The 17,935-nt window shown below is 40.8% G+C and overlaps 1 protein-coding gene across 1 annotated transcript; it reads right to left on the bottom strand.

Annotated features, from left to right (window-relative positions):
• Positions 1-8,184: 8,184 nt before the first annotated feature.
• Positions 8,185-17,379, bottom strand: LOC120406864 (toll-like receptor 6). Its single transcript, XM_039542045.1, is given in 5 exon segments — positions 8,185-8,744; positions 8,746-9,486; positions 14,819-14,989; positions 15,551-15,642; positions 17,370-17,379. Coding segments are annotated over 5 exon segments (1,380 nt in total). The 3' UTR covers positions 8,185-8,378.
• Between the last annotated feature and the right edge of the window lie 556 nt (positions 17,380-17,935).

Here is a 17,935-nt window from a genome sequence, read left to right as displayed (position 1 = left end):
CTGTGGCTAAATCCATTGTGGGTTTCCCACACATGCAAAGAGAACAGGCTATGAGAGTTAAAATACACTGTCTGAAGCTGAAAGGAGAACTACCAAAAATGAGAAGTTTCTGCATCGAAATGTTAAACAGATTGGCTAATTCAGTATCAGTTCTGCTAATCCAAAAATCCCGCTAACTAGAACATATGGGAATTCTCCTTTTAAATGCATATTTTGCTTTGTTTTTGATGTTCTGTGTCAAAGTTAAAATCAAGACTCACAATTTGTCAGACCACTCTGTTTTTATTAGCAAAGCGCTTCGCCAATAACATTCAGATAATGTGAGTGGCCATGCAAGATCCAAACAGTCTTATTTATACAGATAAAAGAGCGGGAATCAAACAAAAGGACAAAGGAGAAAACAGCAAAATTCACCTGGGGCATAGCATGCATATCCTACTTCCTTACTAACTCCTATCGATCTAAGGCTAATGCTTCACCAATTGCCCTTAAACGGTGCAAATTGTTCTATGTTAATGTCTGTTTTCCTGACACCTGGACTCCAGCATTCCAGCGACTTTCCTTAAAGGTACAGACAGCATTTCTTTAATCCTATCTATTTTGTAACATAATTCATTCTACTTTCACAATCCCTCCTTTTGGTCACGCTTCGCCATGACCAACGATGGACTGGGTTCCACATATTAACCGTTCTTTATCTTTTTGTTCATCAGCAATATTTAAAATCATCATATTAGCACTCTGTTTTGGGGCAGTCACCTGGGTGGCATATTTTACACAATTTTGGATACAACAGGAGATTAACTGAAAACATACAAAAATCACTAAGATTCCAAACAGGATAGTCAGGGCTCCCTGAAACAACCAGTTTCCTAGGCCAGAGAAATTGAACAGGTTGCTTAGCCACTTCCATAAAGAACTCGGCTCTTCATGGGGAAGATATGCGATTTGTTCTAAGTGGCTAGCGCGATCTATTACCTCATTGGTATTGTCAGGTATATACACACAACATTCTTTTCCAATGAGTGCACAGGTCCCTCCTTTGGCCGCCAGCACTATGTCCAATGCCTGACGGTTTTGAAGGGCCACCTGTCGGACCGCCCCTGTTTCTTTGGCCAGAGTTTTTAAACTTTCTCCGGTTTCATTTGCCATTATTTCAACTACTGCTTGTAACCTCAGGAGCCTTTTTGCATGGTGTATTACTCCCCCAAGTGGGATAAAGGAACTGCCAATAGTCTCTTCCCAGGTGTCATTACTGTTCCATATTGTGTTAAACGGACAAGGTCCTCCAGTGAGGTCTGGGGAATTGAGCCAGGACAGGAACATCAGTTTGAGAGTGGGCTGGGATGTGGCTGCAGACCCAGCATTTAGAAATATTAAGGGTCTGAGCTATCCACACTTGCTGCTGGATAAAAGAATTGTCATTGTGGACTCCCAGACCTTCAGACACCAACAGCCGAGGAACAGGCACCACATGTTGGAGGCAGGGCCCTTCTGGTTCTGACAACCTCAACTGAGGAACTGTAGTCACAGTTTTATGTCCACCAGGCAGCAGGCGCTAGGCTCACTACTGCTTTTTCTTGGGCTTTGCTTTAGGTAGTCGTCTGCTTCTGGCAACCCTTACGAGAACGTAGATTGTAAGGTATTGCAGGCTGTTCCTCTACGTCATCTTCTGGAGTCAAAATTGACTCTGCGTGGTCCTGAGGTGGTGATTGGTTCACTGGGGGTGGTGCATTCTTACACGGCAAAGCATGTACTCATGCTGGATGCCAGACAGTTTAACAGCCATCTGGGTAGTAAGCAGTGCCTGATGATTCTTTGATACTCTTTAAGTCTTTTTGCTTCTTTCCTTGACTCTGGCTATAACAATGGCCTTCACACCTTATCTTTTCCTGATGCATTCATTCCTCATTCACACAAACAGATTGAGAATACAAACAGTAGTATTTTATATAGAGCAAAAAAGGCATTGCAAATTGAACCTTGCTAAGTTTTACAATTAATAACCAAGACAATTTACATTGAGACCCAGGCCTTCAATGTTTCTCTAATTTACTTAACATAGACACAATAGAGAATCCTGTCTCTTACTACCTAAATCTTAAAACAAAGAGTTAGAGAGAGGGCCCAATTTGTAATGCATATGGGAAAACAGAATCTTATAGTCCCAGAGGGTCATTTCTTTCTGCTATTCAAAAAGGGTGGCTGGTAGGATGAAATCAAATTATACATTATAAAGTCCAGCTCCTACATATCCCCCTTTTGACACTAAGATTATTCATCGCCAGTGTCACTTCTTATGTAGTAAAATACTGGGAGGTGATTTGGGCCTGTGGCTCTAGCTTTGCATACATTTGTTTTATCCACCAGTATATTTTAAACATTTCAATTAAACACATACAATTTAAAACCAAAAACAATTAGGGGTAGTAACATTAGTATGCCAGTAGTTGTGGGAGACCATCCAGATAATATGAATGGTTCTGTTTCCCATATTGTTTTGTTTGTTTTTAGGAACTATGTTACCTTTTTACCTTTTTAAACAGATAATTGGTAACTGTTTGCCATTCAATGCTAAGACTGATAGAGAACTCAGCTAAATCAGTGCTTACAGTAAGCTGAGACTTTTTGGTTGTGGCAAATAGTAAATGTGATTATTGGTAAACACAGTACTTACATTACATGTACATTTGTCTACTGATGGGTTGCTAACACTTTTATCCTTTTAAAACACTTCTTTCCAAGAATTAACACACACATTGCCCGTTATACAATACTTTGGCCTAATTATTAATTGTATCCCACATACAGGATCCTAGTGAGATGCCTTTACTACAGGGCTTTGGAGCAACAGGCATGGATAAGCATACCCACTTTTGAGGAGTCCACTTGGTACAACCGCTAGTGTCCAATAGTTTCCCTTCCTCCCCAGCCCACTGGCTTGAGGTCTGAGGTAGCCAGAAGGATCCCAGGTGCAATCTGTGGAGTGGGCTAACTTTCCATATCTTTGCTTCCAGAGCCTGTTGGTGTGCAATTTTAATAACAATTTTTTTCACTTAACAAATTTTGTCTTACCGTACTGGAGACATACTGCATCCACAAAACATTTTATGTTCTAAATATCTGCATTTCAGTACATTTCATAGCTATTGCAGTATGTTTTTTTTAACTTTCATTTGTTTTTGTAATAGGTTGTTCTGTAGCTGGTATTAGCTTTTTTTTTTTTTATTTTCTGAAAGACAAAAAACATTTTTCTACCCCTTTCAGGGTGGCATTGATTGTCGCTTAAAAGATTCCTTTCTTTTACAAATACCCTTGCTGATTGCAGGGAAAACAGAGGAATTACCTCCATATTTTCCTGTGGGTTTTTTTTTTTTAATATAGGCATGCCAGATTTTAATGGCTTCTACTTTTTAAGGGTTATGGGGAAATTATTCCACTGTTTAGTTATTAAATTCATGAGATGGTGTACCTCAAGTTTTTCTTCTTATATAGCAGACCAAGTTTGTAATGTTTTTCCTGCTGTGTTAAGCTTTAAGTTTATTCACAGGTAATAGCTGAGAAGCATCATTACCATATTACCTTAAAGGATTTTTCCAAAAATCATACATACTATACGTTGTTACAGGGGTACTTACTAATATTACATTTATTTCAATGTTTAATATTAAACAATAACATTAGCATCAAATCTATTAAAGATATCTTGTTATACCATGTTTTTTTGTTGTTGTTGTTGTTTTTGGATTCAAAGCCATCAGCAGAGCTCAGAGACTCTGCCTTAAAAGGGACACAATCAACTTTCACCAGAGTTTTGATTTCTTTCCACTTTCAACTCCTGCTTACAAAACACACAGAGATCTGAAAAAGAAAACAGTCTATTGCGCTCTTTTTGGAGCCCTAATAGGATTTTAATTCAGTAGCATATTTCATTTGTATTTCTTTTACCCCTTTTTACAATATACACTGCACATGTTCTAGGGAAAAAGCACATTCCTTCTATACTACAACTTTTTTTTTTAAACATTAGCCATATCGATTTTTACATACGATGTAACTGGTTTTTTTTTCTTACAGAGTTTTCATGTACCCTTATCAAAAGTGACAGTCTGATTACACAGAGCCATTTTAAGGCTCAATGTTTTTAACATTGCTTCTTTTTGTTTTATGCACCTCACCTGTTGCTTCAGAGGGGCACTGTTAAAAATTTTTTTTTTCACTACAGTTCATATCTGCTATTGTTACAAAAAAAACAACCAAACAAACAAAAAGACTCCAGAATCTCTCCCTATTCTCCTGATTTTGACTGCCCTATTGCAGCCATGACTTGGTTTTTATTTAAAAAAAACATTTTAAATTTTATAAAGAATCAAGTTACCCCTTAAGGGTTAAATGCTAAATCCCAAAGCCAAACAACACTAATTACCTGTGTCTTACAAAAAGGTCTGTCAGTTTTGCAACTTTGAATTAAGAGTCAAATGAATTTTTAGTGGCATTAAAAACAAAAACAAAACCAATTTATCTTACACCTACAAAACAGGAGTTTTACAAACCAGATGTGCTGGTTTAGCTTCTTAGAACTTTACATATTTTCACAGACAAATAGATACATACACATTTTCTATTCCTTTACACTGCTTTGTTTTTACATAGCTCTATATATATTTGGATTATTTACAGGCACTCTTTTGGAAAAGGGCCCATTTTCCCTTCAGAATGGCTGCAAAGAAACCAAGAATTCTCTCTCTTTAACATGGTCCTTTTTAACATTTTCACAAAGTTTAACTGCTTAATTCTCTCCAGCCTTTGTAGAGTTAACTTTTCACTCTTTCCTTAAATCACTCATTTATCTCCCAAAATAACACCTTTATCACCTCAGATTTCACCATTTTAAGTATTGTTCCAGGGGTTCATGCCTGCACTTACTGCTTTTCTTACTGCCAACACTATGCCCTTAGGGCTTCCAACCTGTTTTTCAGTTTCTTTATCTGTTGCTTGCCTGCTTTTCTGGGCCCAATCCTGCTTTTTTTTTCCAATGAACTGTTTGTGAGTGATATTGTGGTCACTTCACAATTTTGAAATAAATGTTTAAGGAAAGGGACCAGGAAGGGTGGGGGCTAGTTGAGGAGCCAACCCTCCTTGCTGAATTGGTAGTGGAACTCTAAAGAATCAGTTTTTGAGGCAGACAACAAAGGGGAACAGAACAAGGGGCTTTTTGTCCTATTTACAATGAGATGGGAGTATTAAGGGCGTTGGATCGATCCGGGGTGGGTTTTTGAGAACGGGGTAAAGGGGAGCGCTCGGTCTGGTGGTGGGAGAGGAGGCTTTTAATAAAGCTTTTAACTGATTATTTGAATATTTGAGAGAGGCGAGTTTTTTTTTTTCTTTGTCCAGCTACGATTTGCCTCTTCCCACCACTGAATGAAACAATTAACCTCCTCTTTAGCCAATTTAGTTTTAGGTTGGCCGAGTTTGTCCTTTAAGACGTCCACTCGGTCTTTGTTCCAAGATTTTAACAGTGGCCACTGAGTTTTGGGATCCCCCTGAGTTAGCCTAGACCATTTTTCCAGAAATTTACAGGAGTCCGGACCCTTCTTACAGGAGTCTGGACCCATCCTAAATATATAAAATGAGCCAGCGTTCGTTTAGGGAACTGTCCTGACTTAGACGTCTGGTTACCCATACAGGAGGACTTCACACACCAATCGCACAAGAAGGAAATTCGGGTTAGGAGCCCACAGGCTACTGCCTCAATCGCCTTGCTTTCACACCAGGGCTTTTACCCAAAGTGCTGCGGTGCGGCTGACAGTGCAGATTCCACTCACTCAGACCGCGGGACAGGAACCCTTGGTCGGCCAATCCCGGACGGAGATGGCACCCAGACTCAAACACTCCACAGGAAGACGGATAGACACAGAGACAGGACAGTCCTCAGTCCGGACAAAACACAGATATAATTACCTGACCAGATTCCTGATGCCAGATCCTGGGATCCCTACCAGAACAGAGTGGGAACCAACAGGTTCGATGGCGTAGACTTCACTGTGGTTGTGCACCCTTCTTGTTATAGTGGAGGACCGCTCGGGCCAAATGCCCAGGTGCCGGCTGCCACGGTCATCCTACAAAACAGTCAGGAATCACACAGCCCCAGTGAAGACGGTTGCCATCTCGGTAGAACCTCCAAATTGTCAAAGTTAAAATCAAGACTCACAATTTGTCAGACCACTCTGTTTTTATTAGCAAAGCGCTTCGCCAATAACATTCAGATAATGTGAGTGGCCATGCAAGATCCAAACAGTCTTATTTATACAGATAAAAGAGCGGGAATCAAACAAAAGGACAAAGGAGAAAACAGCAAAATTCACCTGGGGCATAGCATGCATATCCTACTTCCTTACTAACTCCTATCGATCTAAGGCTAATGCTTCACCAATTGCCCTTAAACGGTGCAAATTGTTCTATGTTAATGTCTGTTTTCCTGACACCTGGACTCCAGCATTCCAGCGACTTTCCTTAAAGGTACAGACAGCATTTCTTTAATCCTATCTATTTTGTAACATAATTCATTCTACTTTCACATCTGTAAATAAAAGGGGCTTTTCTTTAATACAATTTATGTAATACATTTTCTAAATATCCGCAAAACTATGTGTAGTCTTTCTATTTAATCTATCATCAGCTAAAAATAATGAAGAGTAATGTAGATTGCTCATTAGTTGCTGAAGGAGATAACTGGCTATAATAAAAATAAAATGTGTTTTATAAATGAACAAGCCATTATGTTGTTTCCAAATAAGCGCAATCTGGTCAAAAAAGTGGTAAATTTAAAGAGTAAAGGACTCTTTTGTTCCTGTTATATCTTTGTCAATTCCTCATAGGAACCATGTTACTTTATCAAAATATATAGTAACTTAAATAAGAGATAAAAAAAGTGAGCTGTTATGGACTGATCCGATCCCTGTAGATTGTAGCAATTTTGAGTATTACCATGTTAAATATTTTTCTTCATAACTTCAGGTTTTAACTAATATACAATAAATAATGAATAGAGATTCCTGAGAAATTCTGTACCCACTTTGTAAGCAGATCTAGGCCAACCGGAATGCTTAAGTGCAGCAAAGCAAGAAGTATTAAAAGAGGAATATAGGGCCAAATCCTGTAGGCCTTACATAGGAAAGCTTCTTAATGGATGGGGGAAAGGCTCTGATTGACATAAACTGGCTTTGACTCAGTCCCTTTAGTATGTGCTTAGCATTTAGCACATGAATAGTTCCACTGAACGCAACTAGTCTGTGAATACATCATTCTGTGCATCTTAGGAAAGAGACAACTAAGGGGAGATATGATAGAGGACTATAAAATCATGACTGGTGTGGAGACAATGAATAGGGAAGTGTTCTTTACCCCTTCACATAACACAAGAACCAGGGCTCATCCAATGAAAATAATAATAAAACAAACACAAGGAAATACTTTTTCACACAACTCCCAGTCAACCTGTGGAACTTGTTGCCTTGAGAGGTTGTGAGGGCCAAAAGTATAACTGGGTTCAAAAAAGAATTAGGGTAAGTTCATGGAGGACGGGTCCATTAATGGCTATTAACCAAGATGGTCAGGGATGAAACCCCAAGCTTCTAGTGTCCCTAAACTGCCAGAAGCAGCCATAGAATGGATCACTCAATAATTGCCCTATTCTGTTCATTCCTTCTGAAGCATCTGGTACTGGCCACTGTCAGAAGACAGGATACTGGGTTAGATGGACCATTGGTCTGACTCCCTATGGCCATTATGTTATGTTCTTACTACTTAGTACAGCTAAGCTGTACTACATAACTGAAAATCCAATGATAGTCCTAAGAAAGAACTTTCTTTTATTTAATACAAACAAGAAATTTTATAAGGCCATAACTCCAAAACATGTCAGGCACAAAATTATTTGTAGACATATTTCAGCCTTAAAAAGCATAATGCTACAGAACTTCATTACATCCAACCCACCCATCATTTCCATTATTTTCAATTATGACTAGTATTAAAGGGAACACAGCTCCAGAAAAAAATTTACCCTGAACATCTGAGCATAAAATAATTAAAACAGTAGAATTATTATGAATATTTTCCTCTTCTGCCCTTTTATAATAGGCAAACTATATAAGAACACTTTTTACACAATGATTTCACTAATTGAAATGAAAATAATTTCTGCATTTATTACATGTATTTTTGGGTACACAATCATGAATACTATGAGCAAGATGGTGATTTGGTTAACACCGTGTAATTCCATAGTAAATCAGTTGAGTTTCTTACACATCTAGTTGCATTATAAGCAAAATTAACACAGATAAAATCCAAGAATTGGTAAATTATCTTGTGGTCTACACCACAATCATTTCAGTGGACACTGGCAGGTTAGTGTTAATAGCCGCCTTAAGGTTAGCCCAGAAAAGCCCATGTTTGCTTTTCTCCTTTGGCCACTCCAAGTATGTTCTCTTTGCCATGAGAGCTTTCAGCTTGTGATATCTGGCAGGAATGAGATACTGCGGGATTGGTTCCAGTAAAATGAGGATTAAGCTATTGGAACTTTCACTAAATAATTTGTGATGGGCAAAGTAAAGCTCATAGTGGCACCATTCACTCTGGACAAAATTGGGAGACAAAACAAAGATTGATTTGTGGCTTTTCTCAATGCAGTTTATAATGTTCTCAACTATGCTTTTGCCAGGAATGAAAAAAAATGATAGTCCTAAGACAGATCTGTACAGACCCATCTTCCTTCTCCAGGTTTGGGATCAGATGATTCTTCACCCAGAGGGAATCCCGTTCGCTGTATGAAATAAAAGCATGAAACTGTAAAATGCTTTGCAGATCTTCAGGGTGACTCTTCCGAACCCTACGTTTTGTTTGCGTCCACTGCCACATCATCTTCAAATACCACATTATGTCAAAATAGATACACAGAAAGGATGTCACAGCCACTACCACCACTGTAACAACTAGAGCTACAACAAGCAAGAGAGTTGTATTGCAAGATAGTTCAGACAACTGAAAGTCCTTTAGCTGGGTTCCCTTTAAGCCGTCTGGATATTCGCACACATAAGATTCTGGCCAGCCAACCAACCTTCCGCCTGATTTTTTTTCAAAATTAACAAAGTCTCGTAATTCACAAGAACATTGGAATGGATTGTGTCCTCCTCTGAGCTCTCTGATATTTTGACAGCTATGGAAGAAGTCAGATGATGGGGTGAGAATTGAATTCTCTTCTATATTCAGTAATTCCAGACCCCTATAATGACTACATCCAGGCAGCTCAGTTAACCTGTTAAATGCAATATTTAGCTCTTTCAAAGCTTTCAGTTCATTAATGTCTTTGGGGACCATTCTGATTTGGTTATTTTGCAGATCAAGTATTTGAACATCGATTGGCAAACATCCAAAAACTGAGTCTGATGCACCAGAGCTAGTGCAAGTACTGGAGCAGTGAAGCTGTGGCAAGCTTCAGCATGGGTTAGCCCCATGAATAATTACCCAGGGTTCTGAGTGGGCTTTTGCAGCCCATACTGAAGGGTGCACTGTGCACCTTCATTGCTCCAGGACCTGAGCTAGCTAGACTGAAGCCAGCTCGGGTATGTTTACTTGAGCTGCAATCACACCCTGTGAGTATAATATGGACATACACTTAGATGATAGTAATGCCACCAACATTCTTGGCCTGTTGTTGGGCAAACACCCCTTCAAGACTCTTCATAATGCTGAAAAGTTTGGCCATAAGATCACTACATTGGGCCAGTTTCTGTCTCCACAATATCTGTCCCCATGGAGTTTTTAACCCACAGATTCTGCCTTATGCTGTTTTCTTCCTTGGCCTTTCTTAGAGCTTCTTGGTCTGTCCTGCTGCCACTGCAAGGCAATGCAGGGCTGAAACTAGCAGACATGGGGGGCCTTTGCAGGGCCATGAGGTTAGTGCTAGCTTTGTGTGGAATACTGGATCATACAGATACATTGACTACACTATGGTCACACTGTAATCACATTGTTCTACACTTTTTGATATATTGTAGTTGCTGTACTTAAGAGGAGGGATTCTTCCCCAAGCTCACTAGTGCACAGTGGGAATGAACACTCAGCACCATCTCTTTGGTGTAGCCTGCTCTCCATCACACAACTGGCTGGCTCCTTGAGCTGGTGTGGGGGGAGTGTAGGGCCATGATTACACCAACTTTCCTGCCTCTAAACCAGGAGGAGAAACTCCTGTGCTCCTCTGAGTGTAAGGACTGTGCTTAGCTGACCTTTGGGCCGGGCTGCAAGGCTTGTGGCAGCTTTGTCACCTACTGTGTCAGGACAAGGCCAATCTAGAACATCCTATGGAAGACTTTAGATCTGCAGATTCTGGGTCACAGTAAGATATTCTTATTTACATGAGATTTTTCTTTTAATGCCTAAATACATCAATACTGTTTCAGTTTGTTTCATTTTAAAGTTTGCTGAGAAGTTTGTATTTGCTAATACCTTTGCAGTTTCTACCTGTATTTTTTCTTTAAAAAGGCATCAGTGTTTGTATCCATCCTACTGAAAAATACTAAATATTTAACAAAATAAAAGCACGAGTCTCTTTGTGCTGCTTTACCTTTATACTTAACAAAGAAATTGTCCTTGAGAAATTACTGGAAATAAATAATATGAATTTGATACTAATTTAGAAAAATAATGTGCAGGATATCATTTTTATTATATAAACTATGTGGTGAAATTATATATCAGGTGTTCATTGCATTAATTACTTGCCTTGGGGTATGTCTATCATCATCACAGGAGTCTGAGTCAATTGGCCTGGGCTCTGAGACTCAGTGTTGCGAGGTTTTTATTGCTTGATCTTCTGCATCTTATTACTCCAGCCAACATCTCCTTCCTCATCCTCTTGAGCTTCCTTCAGAGATTTTTCAAATATTCAGCAGCTGATAAGGCCCCTACCTGTGAAGGTCATGACATTTCAGCTACAGGGGAGCAGAGACCCTGCACAAGAAGTTATTGTCCCAATACTAATTTCCATGCCTACAATTATAAAAAGTTATCTTTTTTTCTTCAGTTTTGGAATGTTGTTGCCATCCGTTCTTCCCATTCTGGGGTGCACTTGGAGATAGTAAGACATTTTCCACCTTACTTTTCCTTTCTTTAGGTTTTGTTCAAAAAGGCAATGGGCAAACTGGGAAGACATGGCAGCACTGCTATTTACCAGCATGGTATTCCCCCAGCTGATGCAGGAATAGAAGGGAAAAAACTAAGTGTATGGCTGACCCTGAGAATGCTGCATTGCCTTGCAACGTACATGTCAAAATACAGCATTTTCTTTTACTTAAATTCTCTTTTATAACATCTGCATATCAGCACAAAGTTCAATAAATTTACAAAATTAATACTTTTGCAGTAATTGGCTTGAAGCCAAGGGATTAACAAAACTGAAGGTCTGATTAAAATTAGCCATGAAAGCTTTATAATCTCTGTATGCAGTGATGAGCTGCCAAAATCTTAGGAACCGGTTCCCTACTGGGATTTAGGAGCTGAGACTGAATGGTCACTCATACTTCCCTTCCTGGATGAGTTTCTCTTTACGATCCCTGTCAGTTTTGATGACGTACCACCAGAAGAGAATGGGTCCTATCCCAAACAACACACCAACAGGGAAGTCTTGGAAGCTTGAGGCAGGCATGGATTGCTCTGCCTCGGCCCAGCACTTCTCCAGGGACTCATTGTACTTGGCCAGGTCCAGTTATCAGAGCGAGGCCAGGAGGGCTGGCTGGTAGCTGGAGGTTAAGGAAGAAGAGGGCGCTGCCATTTTGGAGAGCCGCACTACACCAGAGCTCTTCCTCTGGTCTGGGAAAGGTATTCAGTGTCACAGCTAAATACAAGGTCAAACAACTAGTTTAGCATAAGTAGTTAGCATGTATTCTATGGGACCATTTTAGGTGAAGTGGCCCGTTAACACCCCTGCAAGTCATAGGACATAAAGGGGTGGTTGGTGGGTTACCTATTGTTGTAATTGTGACAGGTTGGACCCCTTAAGATCCCTTTGCGGGTCACTTGGGGGTACAGAGGACTTATGTTAGGCTAAGGAGGAATTTCTACTAGCCAGGAATACAGAATGATGTAAACATTATTGCAGGTCTTGTGTGGTGTGTCAGGAGAGGACCCCAGAGGGCTCTGCTGCGTCCCTTACCTGTCATACAGGGGGCATTCCTGTGGGTCCAATGGCGTGCCCCGCTCAGAGGGGGAACAAGTATATCTTAGTGGAGGTGGATTTTGCCACTAGATACCCTGAGGCGGCCGCTCTGTCCAATATAGAAGCTGAAACAGCGACAAGTGCCCTGCTCACTATATTCAGCAGAGTGGGCTTCCCTAAGGAGATTTTGTCTGATCGGGGGGCAAACTTATGTCGCAGTTGTTCAATGAGCTATGGAAGGTGTGTGGCATGAAACTACTTAAGACTGCCCCCTATCATCCCCACGCCAATGGGTTCATGGAAAGGTTCAATGGGAACTGTTTGACCCAGGTCAGATAACTCTATACAATGAGAACTATTTGACCCAGATCTCAGCAAAAAAGCTTTCCAGAAAGTGGGGGGAAGATAATAAAAAGATGGACAATGACAACATGAGAGAAACTCACTCTCCCTACAACAAGACTCTTGACAACACCTGAGGAACAAAGACTGAACCGTGAGAAGTGATGGTCCCAGGCTAAGATCTTTAGCCTGTGTACGAAAACCTGGGAAAGCCAAGGCAACTTGTGCCTTAAGAATCTGCCAGCCTGTTTATCACTCAGGGTGAGACTTTGCTAATTTGTATCCTAACTTCCTAGTGTGTCAAGCTTAGTTTGCATGTTTTGTTTCATTTGCTTAGTAATCTGCTTGGTTCTTGCTATCTCTTATGCTCACTTAAAATTCACCTTTTGTCGTTAATAAACTTATTTATAATATAACCCAGTTTGTGCAATTCATAATGGGGTGGGGCGGGGAGAAGTCGTGCACATCTCTCTTCACATTAAGGAAGAGGGCAGTTTTTTATGAGTTTGCGCTGAGCAGATTTTTCTATACAGTGCAAGACAGTATTATTCTGGGTTTATCTCCCAAAAGGGGTGTGCATGTGAGTGTTGGGAGGAGTCCTCTCACACAGAGCTGACTTCAGTCTGTGGCTGCAGCGGGGTGTGGCCCTACTTGCATGTGTGTGCTGCAAGAGGCCAGAGAGCCTCATTCAGCAAAGCAGGGAGAGGGAACCCTGGCTGGTGGAGCAGAAGAGGCTCAGTGAAATCCCTGTACATCAGGTGGCATCCCAGTCTGGGGGGTCCAATCCATCACAGCAATAAGCCATAAATCCAGTGTCTGTGTTCAGTCCATGATTTTTAGTGTCTAGTAAAGTTATAAAAGCAGCAAGAGTCCTGTGGCACCTTATAGGCTAACAGACATATTGGAGCATGAGCTTTTGTGGGTGAATACCCACTTCGTCACATGCATCCGACGAAGTGGGTATTCACCCACAAAAGCTCATGCTCCAATACATCTGTTAGTCTATAAGGTGCCACAGGACTCTACGCTGCTTTTACAGATCCAGACTAACACGGCTACCCCTCTGATAGTAAAGTTATGAATTTAAGCTTCCAGTTTCATCTTTGACAGTGTTGTGCAGGTTTCCTTTGAGGATGAGGACTGATAGGTCAGATATAGAGAGTGATCACTTTGTGAAAAGTGTTCACCCACAGGTGATATGGTATTTTTGTCTTATGTCTGTAGGGGTGTTAATGGATCACCTCACCCTTGAATGGTCCCTTAGATCAGGGGTTCTCAACCTTTTTCTTTCTGAGGCCCGCCCAACTTGCTATAAAAACTCCACTGCCCAACTGTGCCACAACTGTTGTCCTGCATATAAAAGCCAGGGACGGCATTAGGGGGAGGTCAATTGCTCACGACCCCACATCACAGGGGGGGCTGCAAAGCTAATTTGCTGAGGCTTCAGTTTCAGCCCCAGGTGGCAGGGCCCTGAGCTTCAGTCCCATGCAATGGGGCTTCAGCTTTTTGCCCTGGGCCCTATTAAGTCTAATGCCAGCCCTGCTTGGTGGATCCCCTGAAACCTGATTGCCCCCAGACCCCTGGTTGAGAACCACTGCCTTAGAATATGTGCTAACAATTATGTTAAACTATCTGTTCAACCTTGTATTTAGCTGTGACACTGAGTACCTTTCCCAGACCTGAAGAAGAGCTCTGTGTAGCTCAAAAATTTGTCTCTCTCAGCAACAAAAGTTGGTCTAATAAAATATATTACCTCACCCACCTTGTCTCTCTCATAATCTCTGTGCATTTTGAAATGTCTCTGTAGCCTAATTGTGGCAATATATCTCATAAAATTTAAAGGCAGCTAAAAGCTCAGGGCATTGATCAAACTGTGAGCCAAAGTACTTTTTCTATTGCTTTCTGTCTTTGCCTTTACAAATAAACACATCTGCCATGCAATATGTTTGATTTTTAACCCCCACAGTGCCACGATCTTGCCTGGGCAGGGGAAGGAAGAGCAGTCGACCAGGAAGGAAAGGAAGAATCAAGCAGAATGGAAAAGTAGTGTAGCATGTTTGGCTGATAGTTGGGGGATTTGATACCTCAGGGAACTAAGCCTTTAACGTCTCTGGCACAGATGTCATTTTGAACATGCTGAGGGGAACAGGAGGGTGACATGAGCACGTGGAAAGAGGCTTATACTTCTCATCTGCCCCAAAAGGCAGTAGTTTAAATCACCCTATACATTTGTATTATAACACAGCACTGAATACTTACTAGTAGAGCTTCCTCTGCAGCAGTTTCAGAGTGGCTCTCCACCTCAGTTTCAGAGGGAAACTCCAGTGCCTGGGTCTGTGCTTTGGGACGGCATGCTGAAGACATCTTGGCTGACCGGGGAAATCTCCTTCTGGTCAGGATCTGTAGTGCTACAGCAGCCCAGCTGCAGCGCTGTAAGTGTAAACAAGCCCATAGTAACCAAATGTTAAGGGGAATTAATTAGTATCCCTTAAATGAAAGTCCTATTCTGAACATTGTACTCTTCATTCACAGAAGCTGCATGATGCTATTTCTATTAATTATCTGAGCAAAGCTTTATCTGAACGTTTCACTGATTTAATCATTTCATTAAAAATACAAAAAGTAGAAGTTTTTCACTTTATGTATCCTACGCGTTCTGACTAAACTCCATACTTTCCACAGTGACCAGGTCTATGTTCATGCAAATATCTTAGTTCTGTCTGTGATCTTTATTTTGCTGCTTGTTTGCAGCTATGCATTATTAAATAAATCTGTATTTATTATTAATAATAAGCACCTACATTTATATATATCGCCTTTCCTCAGGAATCAGCCTAAAGTCCTCTACATACCATGATTACTCACCCACCAGTGAAATGCAGACACTTCTGGGTTGGAAGATAAAAGCCATTCAGAACCAGCAGTACTATTCAAGTTTGTAGGAGGAGTGAAGAATAACTTCTCCATTTGAAACTGCAGAGGGGAAGTTTACGTAGCATGCCAAGTCAGCCTGATGGATGTAAGAGAGTGGTGGATGACAGATAGATCAGCTGCAGAATGGTGAAGGCCTTTTTCCCTATGGACTTAAAAGAGGCTACCTCAGGTTAACTAGAGATACCTGAGTCCAATTATGGGTTGCCTGTGGTCTTAAAAAAACACAACCTAATCTGCTGCAAGAGAAGAGGGAGGCATGAGAAACAAGCTGCAGTTCAATTAGAGGAAGCACAGAGACAAGGCTTCTCCTGGGTGGAAGGCTGCTCTCCTCCCTATAGGGAAAACAGCCAAGTTAACTGCTGCTTGCGGAAGGACTGGCAACCAGAAGCAGCGTAGTGAGGGAACACCCCATAGAGGGGGCAGGGAAAGGTATTTCTTTTGTGTTGTGAATATGGGGTTTTTGTTTTGCTTAGGAGAACTACTCAGGCCTTCCCTGAATATTGAATATTGAATACTCTGACTATTGAAAAATTAACCAGAGTGAAGAATATAAAACCTCCGGAGCAGAACTGACTTACTCCAGGCTCCCACATTGCCAAAGGGAGAGATGCTGCAGCCCAGGAAGAGAAGGAGGTGCCTTGCCACAGTTCGCAGAACATTAACCAAGTTGGAACTTGACCATTAGCAGTGGGACTCATCCAAACACTTTGGAAGAGGCCCATACAATTTGTTAGTGATTGCAAGTTGCTAGGGCATTGGGTTGTATGTCTCAGGCAAGCGAGTGTTTGCTTACTTCTCCGTAGCCTTGCTGATTGCCATCATTTAGACCCCTATGTAAGGTGTGAAAAGTGTGTGTAAAATGCCATCATGAATGTAAGTGGGTGGAGAACTCTGATGTAATAGAATTTTACACCAACTTGCACAGAGCTAAATGTCTACCCAAGAATCACAGTGCTAGGGCATTAACTTCTGAAGGGAAAGTGCCATGTATTGAACCACCACTACCACTTCCTCTTGGCTTATTATTTTATACAGATGAGTGTTACAGGAAATCTTCTATTCAAAGTTTACCTGAGGGTGAAGAAAATGCAGCCTGTTTTTTCTCTCCACATAAAAAGTATTAATAAAACACCAATTTTACTAAGATCTTGACATTTCCTCCCTGAAGAATGCCTAAACTCTTGTAGGGTCCCCAGAGTCTGCTGCTGTGCAGTCAAGCTTCATCTCTGCATCATTTGGGAGGTCTATAGCACTCAGCTCTTGCTTAGCTTCACATAGTGCAACCAGAGGGTAAACCAAGAGCTTTAGTCAGCCGTAGTTCAGACAATCTGGCTTGCACTGCATAATATTTTAATTACCAGAATGGCAACCTCCTCCTTATGCATATTTTCCTATTCGTGTGAGTCTTTAATGCCTTTATGCACTGGTTCTGTTTGTTTGTAAACTATATTATTGCTACTGATGAAGATGACCATTGAGACACCAGGAATCAAGTCTGCTGATAATGCTGTTTGGCTACTGAAGACCTGTGTATATTTATAAACTTCCTCTTTCTGATAACTGACATGCTTCAGTAGTTACCACTTTTAATGTAGTCATATATACAGACTATATACTACATATGCACAGAAAGTGGGTGAGTCTGCTGACCAATATGTTTCTACTTTCCCAGAACTTGTGGATAAGTGCCACTACAGGAATACATGATCAGCGGCCTTCTCATGGAGAAAAAAGTCATGCCCCATGTAAGTGAGCAATTTCTCCTTGGACCAAAATTAATTTTACAGGAAGCTGTATAAGTGCTACCCCAGCAGACTCTTCTGTGACAGAGGCTAAAATAATTGCTCAAAGGACTACAGACCACAATCCAACCTACTTTTTCCCATGTGGAATCAGGGAAGTAAATTGGATGCAAAAGCACAACACATATTTTAGCTTTTTTGTCATGCCTCTGGCGTAAAGTATAGGCAGGAGAATAATGACACTTGAATGGACCCCAAGCACAAGTTTAAATTTCTCCCCACTCCTACTTACAAGCATTCCCTTCCTATGCTCAGCCACTCAAAGATTTTGAACAGTACTAGTAACCTGCCATTAGATATTACTGCCAGTGATCACTTCAGTAAAGTGCCAGAAGTAGCTTTTTGTTCCTAGGTTACTTCCACAATGGTAAGTAAACTTTTGTTAACAATTTTCAGTCCTGAAAGAAATCAAGAGAGTCAATATCATCTATATAATGTAATGAATTCCTGGGGAGAATTATGAACCACCGACTAGCTGCCTTTATCCCTAGGCCAATAGGGGAAAAGAATACAATGAATTCTTAAAGTGCCATACAACACACAGGTCATTTAACTGAGCTTTGAAAGACTATTTGCAAATTGCTGACCTAGACAAAAAGCCATGGGATTTTCACATAGAACTGTCAAGCAAACCAACATA

This window comes from Mauremys reevesii, linkage group 5 (assembly GCF_016161935.1).
Source record: "Mauremys reevesii isolate NIE-2019 linkage group 5, ASM1616193v1, whole genome shotgun sequence".
NCBI classification, from domain to species: domain Eukaryota; kingdom Metazoa; phylum Chordata; order Testudines; family Geoemydidae; genus Mauremys; species Mauremys reevesii.
Note: the sequence above shows the minus strand (reverse complement) of the source record. Positions and strands in the feature narration are given on the sequence as shown.